Raw genomic sequence first — 23,106 nt, forward strand, 5'->3', positions numbered from 1 at the left:
ATTAGTAAATGACTTAAATGAATGAAATTGCTTCTCAGTGATGAACAAGTGATAGCATTGTATTTCATTAAATTTTCCTTTATGTTTAAAATATAACTTGCTTCAAAATAGGCAGTGTCTGGTTTTCTTGATAAGTGGATAACAGATGCAGATGCACAGCTTTCAGCATGCCTTGCTGACAAACCAGTGCTAGTATTCAACAATGCACTCTAACCTTAGCAAGTATTGTGTTACAAGGGTTGCTAGACTGGAAAAGTATAAGTTGTGAGCAAAAGCAGTCATAAAAACATGCATGCAATGGCTTCTAATCTAAAGTGTCTATGTAAAAATGGTGCCTGTTCTCTCTGATTTCTGATTTGTGTTTGGTTGCTTTAGTGACCGAAATGTTTAATATTTTTCTTCTGCAGAGCCAATATAGTAATGAAAAAGTAAGCTTTATTCTCTTCTGGCTTATGTGTTATTAATAGACTTGTTAAATAAATTCTGATTTCTGGATCTTTATTAATGGCCAAGATACTCAACCCAGAATGCAGCTTGATTTTCAGATCTCAGGTTGTTGGCAGTTAAAAAATCACCTTTCACGTGGACATTTTGAATTTTAGCTGTGTGGCTGGAACAAAGGCCAGAACTTGGATTATAGCATAGCTTGCATGAAAGCTATTGGTACAGCCGGTATTGGTGTTTCCTGATGCGTTATTGAAGCTCAAGGCCTTCTTTACTCCCCAAATCTTTTGGACAAGACAAGCCAATTGTGCAAGGCAGCTTCAGATTTAGGATGAAGATGTCTGCTTATTTAGATTTAGGTGATCCAGAGGACTCCGTCGCCCATACGGAGGAACGTCAGGATAAGGATGCAACAAGGAAAGATTTCTTTGAGACAGCTGATTTTTTTGACTTAGGCCAGGAATCTACAAAGGCCACAATTGCTGTACCTGGGCCAGGAACACTCATCTAATAGGCTTGTTGTATCTTTGCACCTTACTTTTTGACCAGCTGGTAAAAGTGTGTTAAGACCCCCATGTACAACTGCTCTAGATTCTAAAGGAATTGAGAACATTGCCCTCTTTCCGGGCCATAACTTTTTAAGTTGGTAATGTGACTGTTACATAGGGTACTACTGGTGCAGGGAAAAAAAATATCCTATTTGTACATACAGTTGTAATTGTGCAAACTTAGACACAGATTTGTACAGCCATGTATGAAAATGTGGTTAGAAAGCCTGGATTAGATCATTAAGCTCCTTGAAGGTGTTCACACATTGCCTACGAATGAATTAATCAGGTTATCTTTCATCTCTTGCAGGCTACGTGCAAGGCTTTTTAATCTATCTTTCCAACATTTTACACTTGGTTCACATTTTGAAGATTTTCTTTGCAACCATAAGGGCTATAAACTTCTTTAAAGGAAAACCTAGATTTGCGGCATCTGAATCTGTTATGGATGGTATTTGACTCTGCTTGCTTACTCTGGCTTTTAAATCACTCATAGACTTGTCCTCCAGCTTACTTACCCTTCATATAGCTTTTTTTAGATCATCATACTTTTTATTAAGATATTTTTTCAAAATCTAAACCATATATGCCAAATTTTCTACTATTAACTTGTTTATCTAATCTTGAGGTAACTGAAAATGATCCCCCCTTAAAGAAGCAATGCTGCTTCGATGCCATCATGTTATACTTTTCCACGTGTTGTATTGATGTGTCTAATTACTCCGTTAAAATCCTTCAAATTAGAATCAAATTTAAGACTGTAAAATTCTTTAAAAACTACAGTTGATTTAGGAGTCCACATCACTTTTCAAACTGAATTTGGGCTCCTAAGTCACTTATATAGTTCCCCCCCTCAAAAATTGCCAACAATTTCTAGTGGTTGCAAAGCAAATAAACACAATTTAATTGTCATATCTCAGTTCCTCTAAAATTATTAGATTTTGTAGACGCATTTAAAAAGGTTCGGTGTTATTAATTAAGCATTTCATTATAAAAGATATATAATTTTAAATTCAGGTCTGAAAGTTGTAGGGCTTACTACTGTAACGAGCCTAACATTTAACAAAGCTATAGTCAAACTGGAGAGAGACTAAACTGTTTTATCCTTTGGTGTAACCCTAGAGAAGATCAGTAAATATCTTTGTTGTAGGCCCCCAGTGCTGACATAAATACAAAGTACTGTCCTATTATTTGTTTTTATATTTTTTAATAAAGGTAACAGTTAATTCAGTAATTGCAAGGGAATAGATCTAATCACTATTCCCCTGCAATTACTGAATTAATTGTTACCTGGCGTATGGGCAAGGATGAGTATGTTTTCCTTCAGGTCAGTATGCCAGAGATCTGCTGCCATAGGTGCTATTCATTCTCTCTCATGGAAGGGAGGGGTGCTGGAACAATTTTTGTAGTGGTGGTGCTGAGAGCCACTGAACCAAATTGTAAACCCTGTAGATAATGGAATCCACTTCAAGCCTGCCGCACCTCCAGCACCCCTAGTTCCAGCAGCTTTTATGGAAGGATACTTTGCATTTCCTATTGGTTGATTGCTTTTCACAGATTAAATTCTTCATCTTAAACATATATTAAAAACGGAGTGTTTTTATAAAACATTTGGCATAAATGAGAAGAGAACTCTGGTCATATCATGAAATTCTACTCTTGTCAATTAACCTGTATAAATAGAACACACCAGAATTGAAATCCCAAGTTTGTTGTATTGTCATGAAAAGTTTCAGATTCATTGGAGGCACTGGGTAAAGCCACTGTATATAGAAATACAATTTTTAATTCAGTAGTCAAATAAATAACTAAATTAAGCAAGTCTCTAAAAAGAAAATTCAGTGAAGCAAATTGTTAAATAGGTACTCAAATATCAAGATAATAGAACCACTTTGCAATTATAAAATCAGGTAAATTGTTAAATAGTCAATTTATATTTTGTGTAATTTAGCAGATTTAATCTTTTAATTTCAAAACAACTTTTCATGCTTTAACTTCCATTTTGGTTTTAAGGGCAGGATTTTTTCAAAGGCTTTTACATACTTAAAATAGCAGTTAAGCACGTCTGCTTACCATTTAGTTTCATGTGACATTCACAATAGAAAACTTACGATGGGTTTGGACTATGGAATGTTTGGGCAGTGCATATTTTTTTTCACCTGATATGCTGAGTGGCATCTTTGAAGATTGAAGTGCAATAACTGTTACTGTGTCTATATGGACCGAGCACATAGCAGCAAGGTGAGCCCATAGAATTTTCAGCAGTAGAAGTGCCTTAATTGGCTCCACCCATAACATTTAATATTCCCCTGAAGAGCCTATTGCCAACGGCTTCCACTTCCAATTGGGACTTTCAGAATGTGGGCATGGATGCCCAGCACATCTGCAGAGCTAAAAAATGTTATGCGTGTTAGGCTCATATAAAAATATTTGTAATAAATAATTATCTCATAGCAAGCTGGATCGGGCTGTGTATGTAGTTTATGGAGGTGGATTAGTTTAACCCTTTAACACAACACTAGTTTAATTCTGTAAATCATTTAAAATGTAAATTAATGTGAAAATGCATCAAGCTGTTCTGTCATTTATTTTAATTCAAGTATTTGACTTTTTTATTTATGTGGCGAGTTTGTACCGATGACATCTGGATGAATGTATTCATTTTTGTTTGAACTGTTCCATATAACATACTGTTTCTTACTTAAGTTTGATACAACTCCAGTTCACTACAGAAATATTTTTCAACTTCTGTATTATTTTAACTGTCTAGTATTTAGCATTTAGAGTGTGGGCTTGTTGGGAAGAGGTAGCTGGGGTAATGAGTAGCAAAGTGGTTAGGGGAAGGGGCTGCTATACCCTGTCACTGGCTTTGTTCTTATCTGGGACAAATCATTGTTTTCCTCAAATTCCTAATCCATCAAATGTAGGTATTTACCATTGTAAAACACTTTGCAATTCACAGGTGAAAGGCATGTTTAAATTCCCTTGGTGTTATGCTGGAGAAGTTCTAGAGATGTTCCTTTTGTAGTTAAACAAGTAACAAAACTCATGTAAAAAAGCAACTTTTAACTTAATTTTTTCCAGTCACTGTAGTTGGATGACAACTTAATGTTTTGTGGTGGAGTGTGTTCCACTTAATTCTTATACACACAGGTATAATTGAACTGAATGGAATCTTGGCATGAAAATCAGTTTGACTTTAACACAAGTTGGACTTTAAATGTCCAGTTGTTTTATTCCAGTAATTTTAAAAATATGACCACAAAGGTGGTATTTGGACACGTGATAATTTTTTTATTTTTAAAATAGAGTAATTAAACATGGACATTTCTGGATTTTACTTCCCAAGATCTTAATTCAGGGTTCTGTGATTGTTAGAGGATTTCATTAACACCCTTAGGAGGAAAAGAAATGCAGAAAATATTGAGAACCCTGAATTCAGGTCTTGGCTGGGGAAAAAGCTTTGTATCAGTACCCTCTGTAGTGCATTGTGTAACACATGATTGCAATTCTAGTTAACTAGTTTTCACTGATTTTTTGAATCTTTTAGGTAACATTCATTTTAATAGATTTGTACCTGCATGCGTGAAACAGATGTGTAAAGCCATGATTAACATCAGTATGAAGTATTAGCTCTTGGAACTTTAATTTTAAACTAGCATGTTTTGTAATTATATTGAGTTTTCAATGGAGAAAACAAGGGAGAGAGGGGAGTTCTTAGTGGACAAAATCGGGACTTTCTCATCAGCAGAATGCCAGTTAATAGTTTCCAGTGAGATTTACTCTTGTTTGTGACTGTGTCACAGCTGTAAATGATGTTTAACGTACTGTAACTGAGAATTTGCTCACAAGACTTCAAAAAGTTAGTGTGGGTACTGAATTACTCCTCTCATCATAGCTGCATGTATTATTGCATGTTTAAGTTGTTTATATTTACTATACTATATGTATCTTGATGTACAAATTTTCATGTTCTCCCCTTCCCCCAACAGGTTGTTGTATCCACTAATATTGCTGAAACATCATTAACAATAGATGGTGTTGTGTTTGTGATTGATCCTGGATTTGCTAAGCAAAAGGTAAATATGTGATGTCTTAACCTAGATTGCTTCTTGCTTAATTAGGGTAGAAAATGTTGGGAACCTGGCTTGCACATAACTTTTATTTCTACAAATATTGTTTAATGTCTTTTTTGTAAAAGAGAAATCTCATCGTGTGAGGGGAAGATTAGGCCTTTGGTGTTTTAGCTGTGAATGTCTCTACTTTTGCCTGACCAACTGAGAACAGGAACAGAGACTTCCATGTTTTCTTTTCCCTGACCCTCCTTCCCTTGTTACGTAATGTCACCAATAGCAATGCAGGATTTTGTTTGTGCTGCTCTTACATAAAATGTTTTTCTTTTACCATATGGCTCAGGAGCAGCCAAATGAAACTGATTTAGTGTTTCACTCTGCTTCTAATTTTTTTTTTTTTTTTTTTTTTTGCGAGGGAGGTGGGGTGTTGGTGAGAGGTTTGGGGTTTTTTTGCACAGGTGCCCAGGACAGGTATGGGGTGAAGGAGCAGCAGCACAGGTTCAGTCTCTGTAGAAAGGAGGGGTGAAAGATGTGGGCTGACCAAGTGGACAAATAGCACTGTAACAGAGTTCAGGACCCATGTTTGTAGGGGCTGAAAGTGCAGTGGTGGTAGCACATTCACCTACCGAAGGAAAGCTTTGCCTTGTTGCTTACTATAGGAAACTCAGGCTATTAGAAGGAACTGTCACTGGACTGAAAATTAGTGTCCTGTCCTACTCAATCAAAAGGAGAATTACTGTTGTGTGTTGACTTCAGAGATCAGGGGCAACAAAAGAGATCTCACTTGCATTAATGACTTGCTCCAACCATCTCCTTTTAATTATTTGTAGTTTTTCTGCAATTTTTGGGCTAGAATGGTCTTCTTGGTCTGAAGTCCAGAAATGATTTTTTTGAAAGTTTGAGCAAACTCAGTTCATCCATTATTGAGATTTCTGCACTTTTTAAAATAAATCCCATCAGTGCAGTAAAATGTTATACATGCATAACTCAAAAATGGCTGGGCTGCTTATTTGATTTCTGCCTGTTTTGCAGACTGAGATTTAAGCAAAAAGCTGTGTTTGAAAAAATAGGGCAAGTTTTAAGTTGCGTGTTCAAATATTTTCACTTATATACAGTAGGACTCTGCTTGTGGTTTATTAATCTAAAGTTATAGCAGTCGAAAACATTGGAATGTTTTGAAATGCTTCAGTTTTTTTAAATCAATCTAAATCATGAGGGTGCCTTACAATGTGGCCCAGAGTTTGTCAGAAAGTTTCTTTTGACATTAATGAATGCACGTAATCTACTGAACTAATTTTTTTTGTAGCACCCAAACATAGATTTTAAACAAAAATTCAAGCAAGTCTGCAGACATGTATTGTATCTAGTGTAAGGAAAGTTCTTTAATTTCCACTTTGTATTTTGTACTACGTGACAGATTCCTTAGGTTTTAAAATATAGTCTTGCTTTATGTCATCAGCACAGTTTTACAAGTTTTTGATTTCCTGACCCCTCGGTACTTGATTATTCAACCTTATAATTACATTGAGGCTATCTATTTTTACATGGAATTATTTGAGCACCAGCAGTGTGTTTAGCACTGTATAGAACAAACGGGAGACATGAGTCCTGCCATGAGAATCTTATAATCTAAACATACACACATTAAAAGTGGATAGGGAGCCTAACTGGAAAAGATGTTAACAAATGAGTTGAAAAGTAAACATTTCTTAGTTTAGAGGGGCAAATGTATTTGAAGCTTTCCATTACAAATCCAGTTGTTTTCTGTAGCCAGAAAATTTCTCTGACATAAATGAATGCACATAATCTTCCAGTTAGAAGCAGTATTTGAAAATTTAGACTAAAACCTTTTTATTTTCTGCATAGCATTTTTACCTACATGTGAGTGTTACTCACTTTTCTTTTCCCTGCTTCGGACTCCACTATCATATAGGTATACAATCCTCGTATTAGAGTTGAATCTCTATTGGTGACAGCGATCAGCAAAGCATCTGCTCAGCAGAGAGCTGGCCGTGCTGGTCGTACTAGGCCAGGCAAGTGCTTCAGGCTTTATACGGAGAAAGCGTACAAAACTGAAATGCAGGTAAGATTGCTTAGTTGAATGTAGAATCTCAAAAATTGCTTTACCATGCAAGAAACCCAAAACAACTGTCAAACACTGCCCCCCCCCCCCCCCAAAAAAAAAACAAAAAACAAAAAACCAACAACAACAACCTAGTAACCACTCATCACAAAAACAAAAAGTGGAACAAAGTACAACAACTCCACAACCCACAGAATTTGAAAAGAAAGTACTCAAAGAAAAGAGATTGCCTCACCCACCTGTCTCACTTTTACCAGATATTGCCACCGTATTTTAAGGTTGATGAAAAGGCAGGAGAATTAAAAGCAAAGTGGAAAACAAACTTTTTTTTTTTTTGGCCAGGACAACACCTATCCTGAAATTCTGAGATCCAACTTGGGATCTGTGGTGTTACAACTGAAGAAACTTGGTATAGATGACTTGGTGCACTTTGATTTTATGGACCCACCAGGTATGAACTTGTTATCAAGTTTGTTTAGAATTATATCTTGTGGATTTGCTTTTGTAAGAGTTTACTTTTTGTTACTCTAGAAAATTTTAATTGCAGTGGATATTGTGTAAGTAGAGACTAATAAAATGAACCAGAATTCGATCTGCCAGTTGTATTTTAACTATTTTGTGATCATCCATAATCAGCTTTCTCAGGTTATTCTGATTTTTAGTGCTCACACCCTTTTGTTACCTCCTCTCTTCCTTCCTCCCACTAAAAACCCCCAATAACAAAACAAACAAAACACAACTCATCTTTCTGTCATTGCTTGCATGAGTGCTTTCTTTTTTATTTAAGCAAGGAGTTCCACAGTATGCCCCCTGTTCGGAGAGGATAAGGCAAAATCAAGTCATCTGTGGTAGAAAACCTATTAGTTTAGTTAATGAGGTTTTTTTACTTAACACCTTGATTACACAATCTGATTGCACATCAATTAACAATCCCATGTAAATAAGATTGGCCAGTACTTTTAAAGTTTAATGCACACTTTGGCATATTGAAGCATAAAATGAAAGTACCATCTCAATTGTGAATTTAATTTTTGTAAACCTTTAAAAATGTAAAAGAAGCCAGTTCATGTTGCTACTTAAATATCAGTCTGGGCTCTGATTTTTAAAATTATATATGGCAGTATTTTTAAATCCTTGTTAAGCATTGGAATACAGACATACAAATATGTCAGAATCCTTGTTTCCATGCAGGAGATCTGTATAATGGTAAATAGTATTACTTTATACTTTATCTGTGTATACATACATCTGGAGAAATAGAGGACAAGGACAGCATTTTTGTAAGACCAGAGGATGTTTGTTGAGACTGCAGGCATCTAAAGTTCTTCTTTTCTTTTTCTTTTAAAAGTCCTGTCTTAAAATATTGGTATTCAAAAAGTGACTTTGGACTTACTTTGTATGAAACTAAAGGAAGGGGAAGACATATCAGCATACTTGGTATAATAATAGATGTCGATGTCACTAAATATTTGACACTCTTCATAACACTTGTGTCTGGATTCTGAAAAGTGCTTTTAAAAACAAAACTCAGCCTGCAGATTAAGTATCCTTAGCAATAAAAATTGAGTTTCTTGTTGAAGATGGTAAACTTTTACTAACACAATTTTTGTGAAAGAATGACACAACTGTCAAGAAATAGGGTAGAGGTGTAATATGTATTTTGAGCAAGATAAATTTAATGCATTCTTAATTAGTTAAGCAATAATTAAACTGTGCCCTCTGACACAGCCTTTTTGCAAGTGACCGCAAATAGAGAGCTTCTTGCCCTGTCTCTCATATGTATGGACCTGTTTGCATGCACTTTCTCTCTGTAGACCCAGAAAAACTTACAGTAAAAAAAAAAAAATTTAAAATGCCCCAAGTTAAAGAAAGAATAATAGTAAATATTTTTGAAGTTCATTACAGTTGAAACCCAGATGTCATGATAAACTTGTAACCATCTTTAATAGGGTAAATTAGCTGACTTAGAAAAAGGCTTTGAATCTTGTGTAGAAGTCGCCTATATCAAACTTTGAGTATTATGATAGGTTTCAGAGTAACAGCCTTGTTAGTCTGTATTCGCAAAAAGAAAAGGAGTACTTGTGGCACCTTAGAGACTAACCAATTTATTTGAGCATAAGCTTTCGTGAGCTACAGCTCACCTCATCGGATGCATACTGTGGAAAATACAGAAGATGTTTGTTTTTATACACACAAATCATGAAAAAATGGGTGTTTATCACTACAAAAGGTTTTCTCTCCCCCCACCCCACTCTCCTGCTGGGAATAGCTTATGTAAAGTGATCACTCTCCTTACAATGTGTATGATAATCAAGGTGGGCCATTTCCAGCACAAATCCAGGTCGTCTCCCCCCCCCCCCCAAACAAACCCACTCTCCTGTTGGTAATAGCTTATCTAAAGTGATCACTCTCCTTACAATGTGTATGATATTATGTGATTCATTGGTTGCTAGATCTCTATAATTGAATTTGATGACAGCTTGTGTTCTGAATTTGGTCCGCTACAGAAAGAAAAATGATAGTGTATAATAGTTTGTACTTGGTCAGATTGTTGCTTACTAAAGGCAGCTGGACTAATAGAGTGTTTTTCTTTCAGCTCCTGAAACTTTGATGAGAGCCCTAGAGCTTTTGAATTATCTAGCTGCTTTAAATGATGATGGAGACCTGACTGAATTGGGATCCATGATGGCTGAATTTCCACTGGATCCACAGCTGGCTAAAATGGTTATTGCAAGTTGTGACTACAACTGTTCTAATGAGATCCTATCTATTACTGCCATGTTGTCAGGTAATAGCAGGGGGAGGGAAAGAGATGCCAAACAAAGTCCAGATCTCCAGTTTGAGAAAACATTTTAGTTTTCCAACATCTGTACATATAAATTACTACAAACACACCTTTTAATAAAGCTAGAATTGTGCCTTTCAGAGCTTATTTTATAGAATTATTCATAGTGGGTTAAAGTTTAGAAATGAAATTAACACTTACTAAAGCATGCAATATGCATGAAATGGTGAAACAAGAATTTGACTTCCTAGATTGTAGCTAAAATATCTTGGGTTTTTTGTTTTGTATTTTTTTTTTAATATGGAAGAATTCTAGGCCATTGAAACAGAAATGTATATTGCTTTGCTTAGTATGGAAGAATTCCAGGCCATTGGAACAGAAATGTCTATGAGGATTGTTGTCCATTTCTGTTGAGGACTAGGAGTATCAGTTCAGCCACTTTATTTTTAACATCCCCCATCTAATTTGTGGTATTCCTTTACATAATTTGTAAACTCAACTCTTCCCAGAGTGATCTTATTTAAAAAAAAAAAAAAATTACTAACCTTAAACTCAGATAAATTAAATACTACATAAATTTCCCAAGTTTTCAAAGTAAAAAGGAAAGCCAAAAAGGGTAGTAGCATATTTATTCCAAAAATGGAAAAGGAAATTTCATTTCATTTAATGGATATGTGTGTGCAGCTATATTTTGCTGTTGCAAAACATGAATGTTAGTATGCTGTAGCAGAGCTGATTGTCAAGAAATGTCGTCTGAGGAAAAAAACAAGAAGTCAAGCGGGTTCCATGTTTAAATCTCCAGTTCTATAGAACGATTGACTTTATGCTCAGTCTTAACAAGATGGCAGCAAGTTTTAGTCCATTGTGGTGATGAGGATATTAATATTGGTTCTTACCATTTACAGACTTGTTTACAATACAGTTATACTTCTGATCCTTCTTGAAATGGTTCAAGCTTAATGTAGATGATTAGAAAAATGTTTTAGCTAAGTGTAAAATCTTGCTTTAGTTTAGTCTCAGCATATTAATGATGTGAAAGTTTTGTAAGAACAAGCTAAAATGTTTGCAGAGTTTTTGACTGTTCAGACTCAGAGCAGATGGGCAGGGCAGAATCTAATCATTTTTAACTAAATTGTAGCCTTATTTGCGGAGGTGGTGGTAGGTTGGTGCCTGCCTTTTCTGTCACTTTTTCCTTTCCCCTTCCTACCCACCCCAAAAGTTTATATTAAAGAGAAAGTATAAGGCAAATAAACTTTTGAATTTAATATCTTGCCTTTTATTTTCTACTGAGTATGTTAGGGGTCATCTAGATGAATAGCGCACAGAAATCTGAGGTGTAATTCTACAGGGCACCAGCATGTCACACACTTAACTATCTGTGTGGTCCCTGCTACCATACAATAGAAGTTTCTTAGGGGACATTGACCTGCTGTTATTTCAAAACTGAGGGCACCTTAGAAAGCTTCTAGTGGGAGATTGGGGTCCACACAAACAGTGTGTGGCATGTAGTGCGCTGTAGCTTTATACCCCAGCTTGTTGTGCACTATCTGTTTGTCTAGACAAGACTTTTTTTTTCTATTTAGCTTTCTCCCCTCGAAGCCTATGTTTAAAAAAATCACCACCATCTATTAGGATTAATAATAATATATAGAAAGTTGGCCGCTTAGGATTGTGTCTTTCTTGGATGTAGTTAAACTACTGTTTGTTAAAACCAAAAATCCAAAAAATGTTCTACAAGGCAAACAGCTGGGCTGGTCACAACATGTTGCAGAAAGCACATGTAGGAGCTATCCAGTATCAATTCAGAGATTAGCTTTTCGGATTAAATGGAAGAGCTAAATACCAAAAAGGAGGAAGGAATAGCATTATTGACCACAACAGCAAATAAGTTAGTTAAACCTTCATACAATAAGTTCCTTTTACAAAAAGCTGTTTTGAGGAGTGTGAAGGCTTATTTAAACTAGGTAAAGCCAGGACATTCGATATTATTCATTCCTTAACTCACTGTTTTGAATACTTTGTAGCACTTGCTAAATTGCAGGCTTATGGAGATCTCTTCCACATTGAGGAAACACAGTGAGTCAGTGGAGTGACAGCATAATTAAGAATTTGTTTTTTTTTATTTGCTCAAGTTAGACTTAGCTTTTTAATATTTTTTTATTTCCTTTGTTTTCAAATATGGGACTTCAAAGATGTTGGGTTGTGGAAGAAACATCTTCATTTACATTGTATTTGATCCATTGGTCTTTCAGATTTGTTACCATGTGAATTGAAGAGTAGGGTTCTTCCACTAACATTGCTGTTACAATGTCCACCTTTTATTGGAATTTCATGCAGTATTCAACTCATGCAGTATAGCCGGTCTTTAAATGTAGCATTTACTAGCTTTTATGAGAGAGAAAAATCAAAAGGTACTTGTCTGTGTTACAGGCAGATGATATCTAGAATAGTGTTTCTAATTAGGTTTGTGGGCTTTAGTAGTGAGAAAGTGCAAAAAGACCCAAGTGACTGGAAAAAATAAAGAACATAGGCCTTCAGGGCTCTTCTTTCAGCATGTTTCATAGCATTAAATTAACTTAAAACACATACAAAACCTTATGTTGCTGTCTACTTAAAGAAAAATCAAACTGTGTTTTGTTTTTTTTTTTAAATGAGGTGAAGACCTTGTATAACAACTTTCAACCTCATGAATTAAGATTAGTGTTGCAAACCTATCAAATTGGGGTGGCTGCTTATAAAATGTTGACAGACCATAGAACTAAGTGATGCTGCAGTAAATATTTGTGCACTTAAATTGTCTATTCGTCTGTTAGATTTTTGGCACTTAATTTCTGGTTTTGAATTAAAAGTCAAAGCATGCTCATGGATAAAATCACGTGTATAAGAGAAACTGAGGATAGGCAGAATTCATCAACTTCAGAGTGGGAGTTTTATTTCAAATAGTGCCAAAGGGCGGTTTAACCTTCCACCACTACCGCTACCATCATGACCTTGGACTTCTTTATACTTTCTCATTCACATAAGTTTCTGTGCACCAGTGCTGATAGCAATACCTACTGGAGGTGACAGAATACATGTAAGGTTGAAATTACCTAGCAGCAGACTAGTAGTAAAATTTCACCAGCTGCACTAGTGCAATATAGTTTGAAAACTCTCTTCTGTACTTTTGTCCACAGAGAGCCTCTCTGAAAAAGACTTCCTCTTAATTAGACAATCATTGTCACTTTGATACTGCTGTGTGGTGCAGCTATCAGCACTGGGTCTTGAACTAAGATCTGTTGAGCCTTCTAGTATATTTAGGCAATCTTGATGGCCTTCAGAATAGAGATTTTGATGCCTACATATAGTTCTAGTCAAAATAATCAGGTACTCTGTAGCTTTGAAACCCTCTTGTCTTACAGATGTGGTTAGGTGTTGATGTACCAAATCAAGGTAGTAAACAGTCCAAGATGCAGTTGGAGGCCATCCTGCCCTGCCCTATGCTCTGTGAACTGACCTAGCTAGGCCTTGTTCCTCTATCTGTGAATGCGTGACTCATCGATATGGGCGTTTGTGTTGGGCCCATACCAACCTTGTTTAGTCCCACAGTGTTTTGTTCGCCCCACGGAAGCCAAGAAAGCAGCAGATGAAGCCAAGATGAGGTTTGCCCACATAGATGGAGATCATTTGACCTTGCTGAATGTCTACCATGCTTTCAAACAAAGTAAGTGTAAACCTAAGCATTTATATAATATGCATTAACTCTTAATATTACCATCCTCTATGCCTGGTGTCAAGTGTGAATTAAGCGAGCCTGTTTCAAAGTACCAGCTTTTTATATAACAGAGTATTTTTAAATAAATTTATCATGTGAGGAAAGATTGGCATCTTTTTAACAATGCTATCTCTCTTACCTTAGAACTAGGAAGTAATCTCATTTATCTGGAAGATTGACTTATTAACACCTGAACTCTGGCTGCTGCCCAGTTGTATTTTTTTGACTACCAGTTCCCCTGCAGCTTTTGCTAGATCTGCGCCATGGGTTGCCTCTGTGCCTTTCTGAATTGGACTTAGGCACTGAGTTTTTCAGGTGGCAGATGCAGATAGTTTAAGAAACTATTTTAAGAATATTGTAGAGTTTTATAAAATGTTGGGGTTGTTTCTGATGTTTCTTTTCCTGTAAAATTACATGCCAAAGTTATCACAAGTCCACCTGTTGAGCTGAGAGGGAGAGAGAATAAAACCTACAAATGTAAAATCCCTTTAAGAGACACTTGAAATAGCACATCTGTATCCCTCAAACAAAATTTTTGTTTTCAAATTGGGTATCTTGGTCTGGCCCAGTGAAGTGAAGTGAGTGCTGGGTAGCCTTGGACAGCAAGGAATCTACCTTTCCCAGGCATATGAAATATTAGGCGTAGAAAACCTGAATTTTGCTTGTCTTGGGCAGAGGGTAATGTCTCTGGGGAGTTTTGAGGAGGGGATATTTCAGAGTTGGGAGGAGAGGAGCATTTCTGGAACCAGGTTGATTTGGGAAAAAGGCTGGTTAGGGGGCCGGAATGTTGGAATAAGTCTCAAGGAGATTAATTTGTAGAAGAGCATAGGTGACATGTCAATAGTGAATGGTAAGTTTATCACTTGGCTCTGTAATTTATCACATGGATATCACTTGTACATATATGGCTTGTATGTGTATATACAAACACAGTATTCTCTCCTCCAAACCCATCACTCTTTTTGTTCAAAAATATTTCGGCAGTTTGAGCAAGATCAAATGACGGAGAGGTAAAGATACGCAGTTCTATCTCTTTTTGAAAAATAACTATAAAAGTGGCATCCTGGGTTTCAGTATTTTCCATCAACCATTTCCATGTCAAATTTGCTTTGTTTGTAAGTCAAAAGATCACATGAACCGCCAAGAAAGCTTCACATGGAGTTTAACAATCCAGCTGTATTTTTAATTAATCAGTAGAAGAAAAGGTAGATTTTAAAAAAATTTGAACTCAAGACTTGGCTGGCAGCTTTGGTGTATGATGCAAAATTGAATCCAGTTTACTCTTCCATAACCTTATTGCAGCGCTAACAGGAGTAAAAACTGTAGGTTTTTAAAGTTAAATTTGTATGTAGAATTAAAATGCCATTATTACCTAGTTGCTTTTTGACTATAACCACATGTAGCGCTCCAGTAGCAAGAGAGTGTCCATGTTTTTTGATAAAAGAGCCTACAGATGTCTTCAGATCTTCACTTTGAGCAGTAGTTAAGAGGCTTCTGTGAAAACTCACTATTCGTTTTGGAGAAGCTTGCACTGCTGCCACCTTTGCTATCTGCTCTTTAGATTGAGGACTTGAGGCTCCAGGATTCTCCATGTACCTTTTATGGACACTTAATTTGAACATTTTTTGGAAGCCTGCAAGTGAAGGAAGTGCTTGACTTGGAGGGTGAAAACAATGCTGCTTATGAAAATTAGTTTTAGAATACTCTGCCAAAAGTGATAGCAGCTTTCAGTCTTCACTTAGCATCAAAATAATATTTATTGGTGGTGTTGTGTTGGGTCCTAGGTCTATCTTGTTTGGGATCCAGCAGTTGTGGCAAATACCTTAGTGTTAGTACAACTGTTTTTACCCCCAAAAGAGAGTCATGTGCTGTTATGAATACAGTTTTTCCTCCTAAACCACTGTCTCTTTAAAAGTACAAGTACTCTGGTGAAGCATACGTTCAGTAATGATTAAAGGAAAACTGACGTGACAGTACATTTACAACGGGGCTGTGGTGATGTGTTCAGTTTGAGTAAGATGCCACTCTCTGCATGTGGAAATACCTGGGGAACCAATTATTTCTTAATTTCACAGTGTTCCTATGGTACCTTATTTTGAGCTGGGGACTGCAAGTGGATATTCTTTTCTACAGGACATTATACAACTCCGGTTAAGTTCAGTGAAGGGGATAAGGATTAAATGGCATGCAGTTGAGATTTTCTCTCCAGTGTTTGGCTTAATAACTTTAAATTACTCTAGGGCTAGTTTGTACTGTTCATTCTACCAAAAAGCCTCTACATTAATCCTTTGTTTGTAAGGTGTCTTATGAGAGGAAAATATAATCTATTTTTAATAGTTATAACATCTTGGCTTCCACAAAATAACTTGACAGCTTCCTCAATACGAAATTTATCTTTTTTTGCTAGTCTGAAAATACAGAAAACTTACTCGGAAAACAAGTACCTTAAAGTTTGCACAACTTTGTACGTTTCACCTGTTCACTTATACTTAAGTGAAGGATCACTTCTCTAAATGTTCAGGCCAGTGTCCTTTAAGAATGAAGTGATCCTACAGTCTAATTTCGCACAGCATATATAAAGTATTCATGAACATGGAAGACTTCTTTTTAACAAATAATACATAGTAATAATACATTAAGACAAAAGAGGCAGTTCTGCTCTACTTGGCACTGGTGAGGCCTCAGCTGTGTGGTCACCACATCTTTTTTGATGTGTGGACAAATTGGAGAGAGTCCAGATGAGAACAACAAAAATGGTATGTTGAGAGAATATCACCTATGAGGAAAGATTTTAAAACAAAACAACTGGGCATGTTTAGTCTTGAGAAAAGAAGATAGGTAGGGACCTGACAAGTCATAGAATCATAGAATATCAGGGTTGGAAGGGACCTCAGGAGGTCATCTAGTCCAACCCCCTGCTCAAAGCAGGACCAGTCCCCCAATTTTTGCCCCAGATCCCTAAATGGCCCCCTCAAGGATTGAACTCACAACCCTAGGTTTAGCAGGCCAATGCTCAAACCAAGTCTTCAAATATGATAAGGGCTGTTTATAAAGATGATGTCCCTGGCCACTGAATGTACGATAAGAAGTAATCTGCAGCAAGGGAGATGTTGGTTAGGTGTTAGGAAAACTTTCTGATTTAAGGATTGTTTCAGTAGTGGAACAGGCTTCCAAGGGAGATTGTGGAATTTCCATGCTTGAAGGCTTTTAAGAACAGATTAGACAAACACCTGTCAGGGATGGTCTTAGATATACATGGTCCATGGACTTGAGCTTCTTTCAGCTCTTCATATCTATGATTAAGTAATTCTGCTTTTGTCAGATTAGTAAAGCCGCAAAGGTAATTTCAAGTGCATCTTTTGAAGAGAAACTGGCATTGCAGAGCTACTTAAGAATGAAACACATTTCTTAAGTACTTTTTGGTATTGTCTAAATGTTTCTGATTTTTGTTATTGAAGGGAACTGATGCTGTGTTTAATGTTATCACCCTTCTTTAAATACACTGAAATGAGCTAATGTTACAATGTCTCGATAGAACCACCATTTCTGAACAGTAAAAGGAGTAAAGTGTGAGCGTACCCGTGGTAGGCAACTAGTCTGGATAATCTAGAGCACTAGAAGTATGGAATTCTGGAGATGTTACTGTGACAGGCTGTGACCAGCCGCTTATGTCTGCTTTAATTTTCCCTTCAAAAGGCAGAAAACACTTAACCTACCACTCCTCTAAGATAGCTAAAGCATGCTTCTACTGCTCTTTAAAGATGAAAAAGCTCTATAAAAGGGCTTAATATTTAAGGAGGTTTTATTATTCATTTGATTTAGTTGATGCATCAATGCAATATAGTTGTACTAGTCTCTCTCATGCATTCATTACCCATATAACAGAAGTTAGTAAAGATTTCCACATGCAACTTGCAGCCTGTTCATTTTTCCTAGCAGTGTGGGCCAAGCTTATTTGCACTTGTGTGGCATAGTGCCTCTCATCTTAGGAAGAAAGACATTTATTGGCATAGCTTGTGAGCAAGACAATAGTGTTTAGACATGTATGTGTATTACCGCACACAAAAAATGCTAGGTATATTCTGTGGTCCTGGCCACACATTTCCTGAGTAGAAGACAATTTAGCCAAGTTATCTAATGTATAAAATCCATTGAAGAGCCTAAGAACTGTTACCACTTACAAAATATGGATTTTGTTTCTGGTTCATCTGATTGACATTCAGTTGGTCACTGTTTTATTTATTTGTTTTAATGGGATAAAACGTTCAGTTTTGGATGATTGATGATTTTTTTTCATGTTGCAGATCATGAGTCGGTTCAGTGGTGTTATGACAACTTCATTAACTACAGGTCCCTGATGTCTGCAGACAATGTACGCCAACAGCTGTCACGAATCATGGATAGATTTAATTTGCCTCGTAGAAGCACAGACTTTACAAGCAGAGACTATTATATCAATATAAGAAAGGCTTTGGTTACTGGGTATTTTATGCAGGTATGTGTGTATCTGTATATGAAATGTATAGACTCCTCAGTTTTTGCTGTGTAGATTTTAACTTTACCTTAATTAACTATCACCAGTTATACAACTTATATGAATATTACTTATAAAAATGTTTAACCATAATTTATTCAAATCTATTTAGTAGAAGATTTATTGAGTAGGAGTGTGCAATCAACCTGACAAATGATAGTCATCTCAAGAAAACCACACACTTGGAAGAGAAATTGCAGTTAAACTAATCTAATTTTTTCAAATGCTATTTCTTTAGTCTTTACTAGTTACTTTGCTGAATAGCTGGTGATTAATCCCTGGTAAATATTGTAAAAGAAACAAACCAAAGCACAGTCCTAATACAATTGTCTTTCAAATACAATGATTTTAAAATGCAAAATAGACAGTGTCTAATCTGACAGAACTACAGAAAATGTATTTGTATAACTGTTTCTGATATTTGAAGCATGAGAAGGAAACTGCATTACAACTGCCATATTGGTTTTCCAATATGAAAGAGGGAGGATCAGGTAGCTGCTTGCTTTAGCAAGTTTAAAATAAAAATTAAGTTTTACAGTGGCAATAAGCTTCCATTTGGATAATGGTCAACTGCTTCTAAAAGCAAATGCTCTGAGCATTTTGATTAAAGTATTGACTCATTATTTTTAAATATGTAGGAATTGTTACGCTTGTCATGACTAATGCTCTATTTAGAGCTTCATTGTTGGACAGGATATTGTGTTAAACATTGAGGTTATTCTAATTATCTAATCATAATATATATGGACTGCAAACTTGTGCTCAACAATTGTCAACAACTGACTTATAAATACTGATAAATATTTAAGCTGAACTGGTGATTGATCATTTCAGCCTTGACACTGTCAATGATAAACCATGGGTGGAGCACAGACTCCATAATTGATCTATCAGAATCCCAGGGAAGGAGATAGAAAAATATTGCAAGACTGTCAACCTTTTTCTCAAACATTTTTTCCCTATGCAGAATGGTGATATATCCCACAACAGTTAGCTCTCTTGGGAGAGTTATAGCACTGGCCCCTTTCTGCTTTTTAATTGTCCACGTTTCTATAATTGTGCGCTCTGATGCATAGTAAGGAAAGAATTACTCCAGAATACCAGCAGACATAAAATTTGTATAGTTGGTACTTGCAAGGAAATCAAGCCATATTCACTGTTTACTTTCTAAAAGAAAATTTTAGCTGATCAGAAAATGCGGGAGAGCTGAATTCTTATGAGAGGACTGCTAAATGGCTACGCAGTAAGCCAGTCTGCCTTTTAGTGAAAGCGTAGTTTACATAGACTTATTTTGTGCCAGGTTCTTTCTTTTAAAAAGTTACTAACATGTCCATCGATTTTGTGTATTTTGATGGGAGAAAAGCTCATGTGACTTTGATGTTTTATGTTTGTCTGAATTCACCTTTTAGTGGGTAACTCTTTAACAGTAGTATTATGATCTTTTGTTTTATTTTATATTAAAATACAAAAGATTACACTTATGTACCATTAAAATTACATATAAACCAAAAATGGAAATCATGGTTTTCATACTAATGTTATCTGAACAATGGGCTGTATATTTTAATTATAGTAAACATTTCTCATAAACAGTAATGTATTGAGACAGAAATTTAGAGAACAAACCTGTTTAGTCTGTGGTTTAAACCAAAAACAATCGCCAAAAGATCTGCCACAAGCTTGCTGTAGTAAGTTTCCTATCTGTACTAATACCTGACAAGGGCATTGAGACCTGATTATTGATACTGCTTGGAAGTGCGCTGGTATAAGTTACTAGAGAAGTGCAGAGTTTTAACTAAGAAATAAATGGAAAATACACTGACAGATTTAATGTTACTCTTGAGAATGTTCTGACTTTTTATGTGAACATACTTCGTTAATTTTTTTCATTTTTAAGAGGGGAAAATGTTAAATTCTACATTAGTCAAATTTGAGTGCTGGAGAAAAAATGGTTTTATAACTGTAGTTCATAATTGTTAAAACACCTGCAGCGCACATACTCTTCTCAGTCTAAGCTTTGTTTCCTCATACAAATTTCAGGCCCTAAAGTATTTAAATTCCTTGGCCTTCAGGGCGCAAATAGCTATATAGAAACTTCAGCACTTCTTTTGCACTTGCATCTTTTAATTTCTACTTTCAAATCTATTTTTGGAAAGCTGTGAGAAAATATTACATAAATATTAAAATAAATAGATATGTTCTGAACATACGTGAAAGATGCTACTGCAAATGTGAAGTATTGGCTCGTGAAATACGTCAAAAATAGTACTTCATGTAACTCTTTGTAAGTGTGCCTTAGGAGATGGTCCTCAGTAAGGGCGTGATTGGACAGACACGTACATAAATATTCTTTCATTTCACACCCTAGGTCTAACAGATAGCTGAGACATAAGAAGCCCTAAGAGATGAGACTATATATTTTGTATGCTTTGCATTAGCCTATAGTATTCAGATTAGAATACATAAAAATGAAAGGGGAAAATAGAAAAATGAATGGCCTTTGATATATAGGAGATCGGACTCGATCTAATGATCTTGTCTGGCCTTAAATTTTATGTAGCTATTAGAAAAATGGCAGCACATTTATTTATTTCCCTTTTCATTGTTACCTGGTCATAATCCTGTCTGATCTGATAAAAACAGATCACGAAGAACTAAATTTTCATGCTTTAAAAAATAATATATTTCTGCTCTAATAAAGAGTTAAGTGTAAAAACTGAAATTGTGTGGCTTTAGAAATCTTAAGGATGGAGCCAGAATAACTTCATGGGAAGTACTAAACTGTGTTAAAAGGTGGGATAATTAGCCTCCAAAAAGAAAGTTAAGGAAACAAAATGGGAAAATAACTGAATTGGAAAAGTGCAAGCAAAGGAAGTAATTGCAGGTCTAATTGCACCGTCCCAAAATTTGGAGGATACCTGCATCTCAGCGATGCCTGAGGAGGCAAAGGCAAAACAAACGGAATCTTCTATATAAATCTAAACATTTTATCAAAAATAATTTCAAAAAGATTACTAGCATCAGTGGAGTAGTCAATAAATATTGACAGGTTTTATTGCAGATAGTAGGCTTTTGAATATTGTTACAAAAATGAAGGGGGGGGAAACCTTGCTGCTGCAAATGTTTTTGTCCTGGTAAATGTATATGCCTTTACAGTGCTTAATGCATTGATGCCCTGATCCCCTTGTTATTTATTTTATATATAGTGCATTCAAACTATGATTCTCTCGATGCTCAAGTTATAGTTAATGGCTGTAACTCAAAACCTTTTGTTAAAAAGTGGTATGTGCCAGTTGTCGTCTTTTCCCATTCCACTTCCACTGTCGCTTCAGTGGAACCACTGGCAATCAATATTGGGGAATAAAAATAGGTAACATAGCATATAAAATTGGTTTTATGCATATGTTTTATTGTATGTTTCAAAACCGTCAAAATCAATCCAGAACTTCTCAAAATGATCGAGTGTTACTGTTTCTGGCTATAAGATAAATGACAGGAAAATGGAAGCTATGATGCTAAGCATGAGGAAAACAGAAGTTGAGATTTTTCTATAAATTTAAATAGAGCCAAGAGAGATTCAGATACTAAATGTACATGTTATTAATAAGAAAATTTACAGCAAATATTCCCTAAAATAAAATATTTAAATAAATGAGGAGTTCTTCCCTTACCTTTTCTACATATGATAGAACCAGTTAAACAATTTTTCTCCCAGGAATATTTTTAACCAATATATTCCATTCCCAATCCAGGAAACAAAATTGATTACAATATTTTATTAAAATAGTGGGAATTATCCAAGAGTGAATCATTATTGGGTGGTCATCCAAACCTGAAATAAAGTAATGGTATAATCTGTGAATTTCCTTTGTGTTGAAAATGGGAAGTTAAGTAAAAATTACCAATTCTTTAGGAATATTTTAAAAGGGATATTTCAAAACACACCACTGCAAATAATATCCCAGAGATTGTAGATAATGCCACAAAAGGTGTAAGAAACATAAGCACAAAAACTTTAAAAATATATAAGAATTTCTCTTAATGTGACATTGGGGAAATATCCTGATTTGCTATAAGTAAGGACAGGTAGTTATTTCTTTCGAATACTTGTGACTTAAGCAGATAAATATTTTTAATTACTATGGTAGCAAAAATGAAAAACTGTAGAAATGTGGTTGGTAAGAACAAAAGAATGAAGATAAATGAAATTTACTGCCTGTGCTAGATTCACAATTCAGGAAAGATGGCCTAAGATGAACTGATTAAAACAAATCATTGATATAACTAGCTGTAACTCCATAATCTAGACTGTTTCAACTCTGTTATTTCCTTTCATTATTTTTCTATCACCCTTTTAATATTTGTGACAAAACAAACAGAATTGTTGACAGTACAAAATATCTTCAATAAAGGGATGATGAATTAGCTTTAGATTAACTCTGTAAATAAAACTAGTGATATAAAGATCTCTGAATACTTTACCAAATACTAATAAATTAAGTATTGCAACATCTCTGTGATGTAGGCATTATCTCTTCACAGACAGGGAACTTGGACATGGAGAGGTTAATTGACTGTACCAAGGTCACAGCAAAAGTGTGTTGCTAAACCTGCACCTCTCAGCTCTGAGTCTTGTGCCATAACCACAGGACCATTCTTCCTCCTGTCATACTGGATCTCCAGCTCTTTTATTGGGCATGTGCATTTTTCAGATCCAAAGTGTTAGTAGAAACTATGTTATTATAGGTTCATTATTATAATCCAAAGTACTATTGTAGTTGGTGTCAGATGAGAATTTAAGAATCAACATATTGTTCCTTTGTCAGTCCAAGAGGCAGTAGAATGACTAAAGTGCTTGAGTTAGATGTCCTTGTTGGACTGATAC

At 35.6% G+C, this 23,106-nt stretch overlaps 1 protein-coding gene across 1 annotated transcript in view; it reads left to right on the top strand.

The window, feature by feature from the left end:
* Window positions 1-23,106, top strand: part of DHX15 (DEAH-box helicase 15) — a 68,362-nt gene that overhangs the window by 42,919 nt on the left and 2,337 nt on the right. Inside the window, exons 7-12 of the mRNA XM_074951594.1 lie at window positions 4,985-5,071; window positions 6,999-7,148; window positions 7,491-7,599; window positions 9,745-9,936; window positions 13,514-13,636; window positions 17,992-18,182. Of these exons, the coding sequence (XP_074807695.1) occupies window positions 4,985-5,071; window positions 6,999-7,148; window positions 7,491-7,599; window positions 9,745-9,936; window positions 13,514-13,636; window positions 17,992-18,182 (852 nt within the window). The remainder of the gene's footprint in view (window positions 1-4,984; window positions 5,072-6,998; window positions 7,149-7,490; window positions 7,600-9,744; window positions 9,937-13,513; window positions 13,637-17,991; window positions 18,183-23,106) is intronic.

This window comes from Natator depressus, chromosome 4 (genome assembly GCF_965152275.1).
Source record: "Natator depressus isolate rNatDep1 chromosome 4, rNatDep2.hap1, whole genome shotgun sequence".
NCBI classification, from domain to species: Eukaryota; Metazoa; Chordata; order Testudines; family Cheloniidae; genus Natator; species Natator depressus.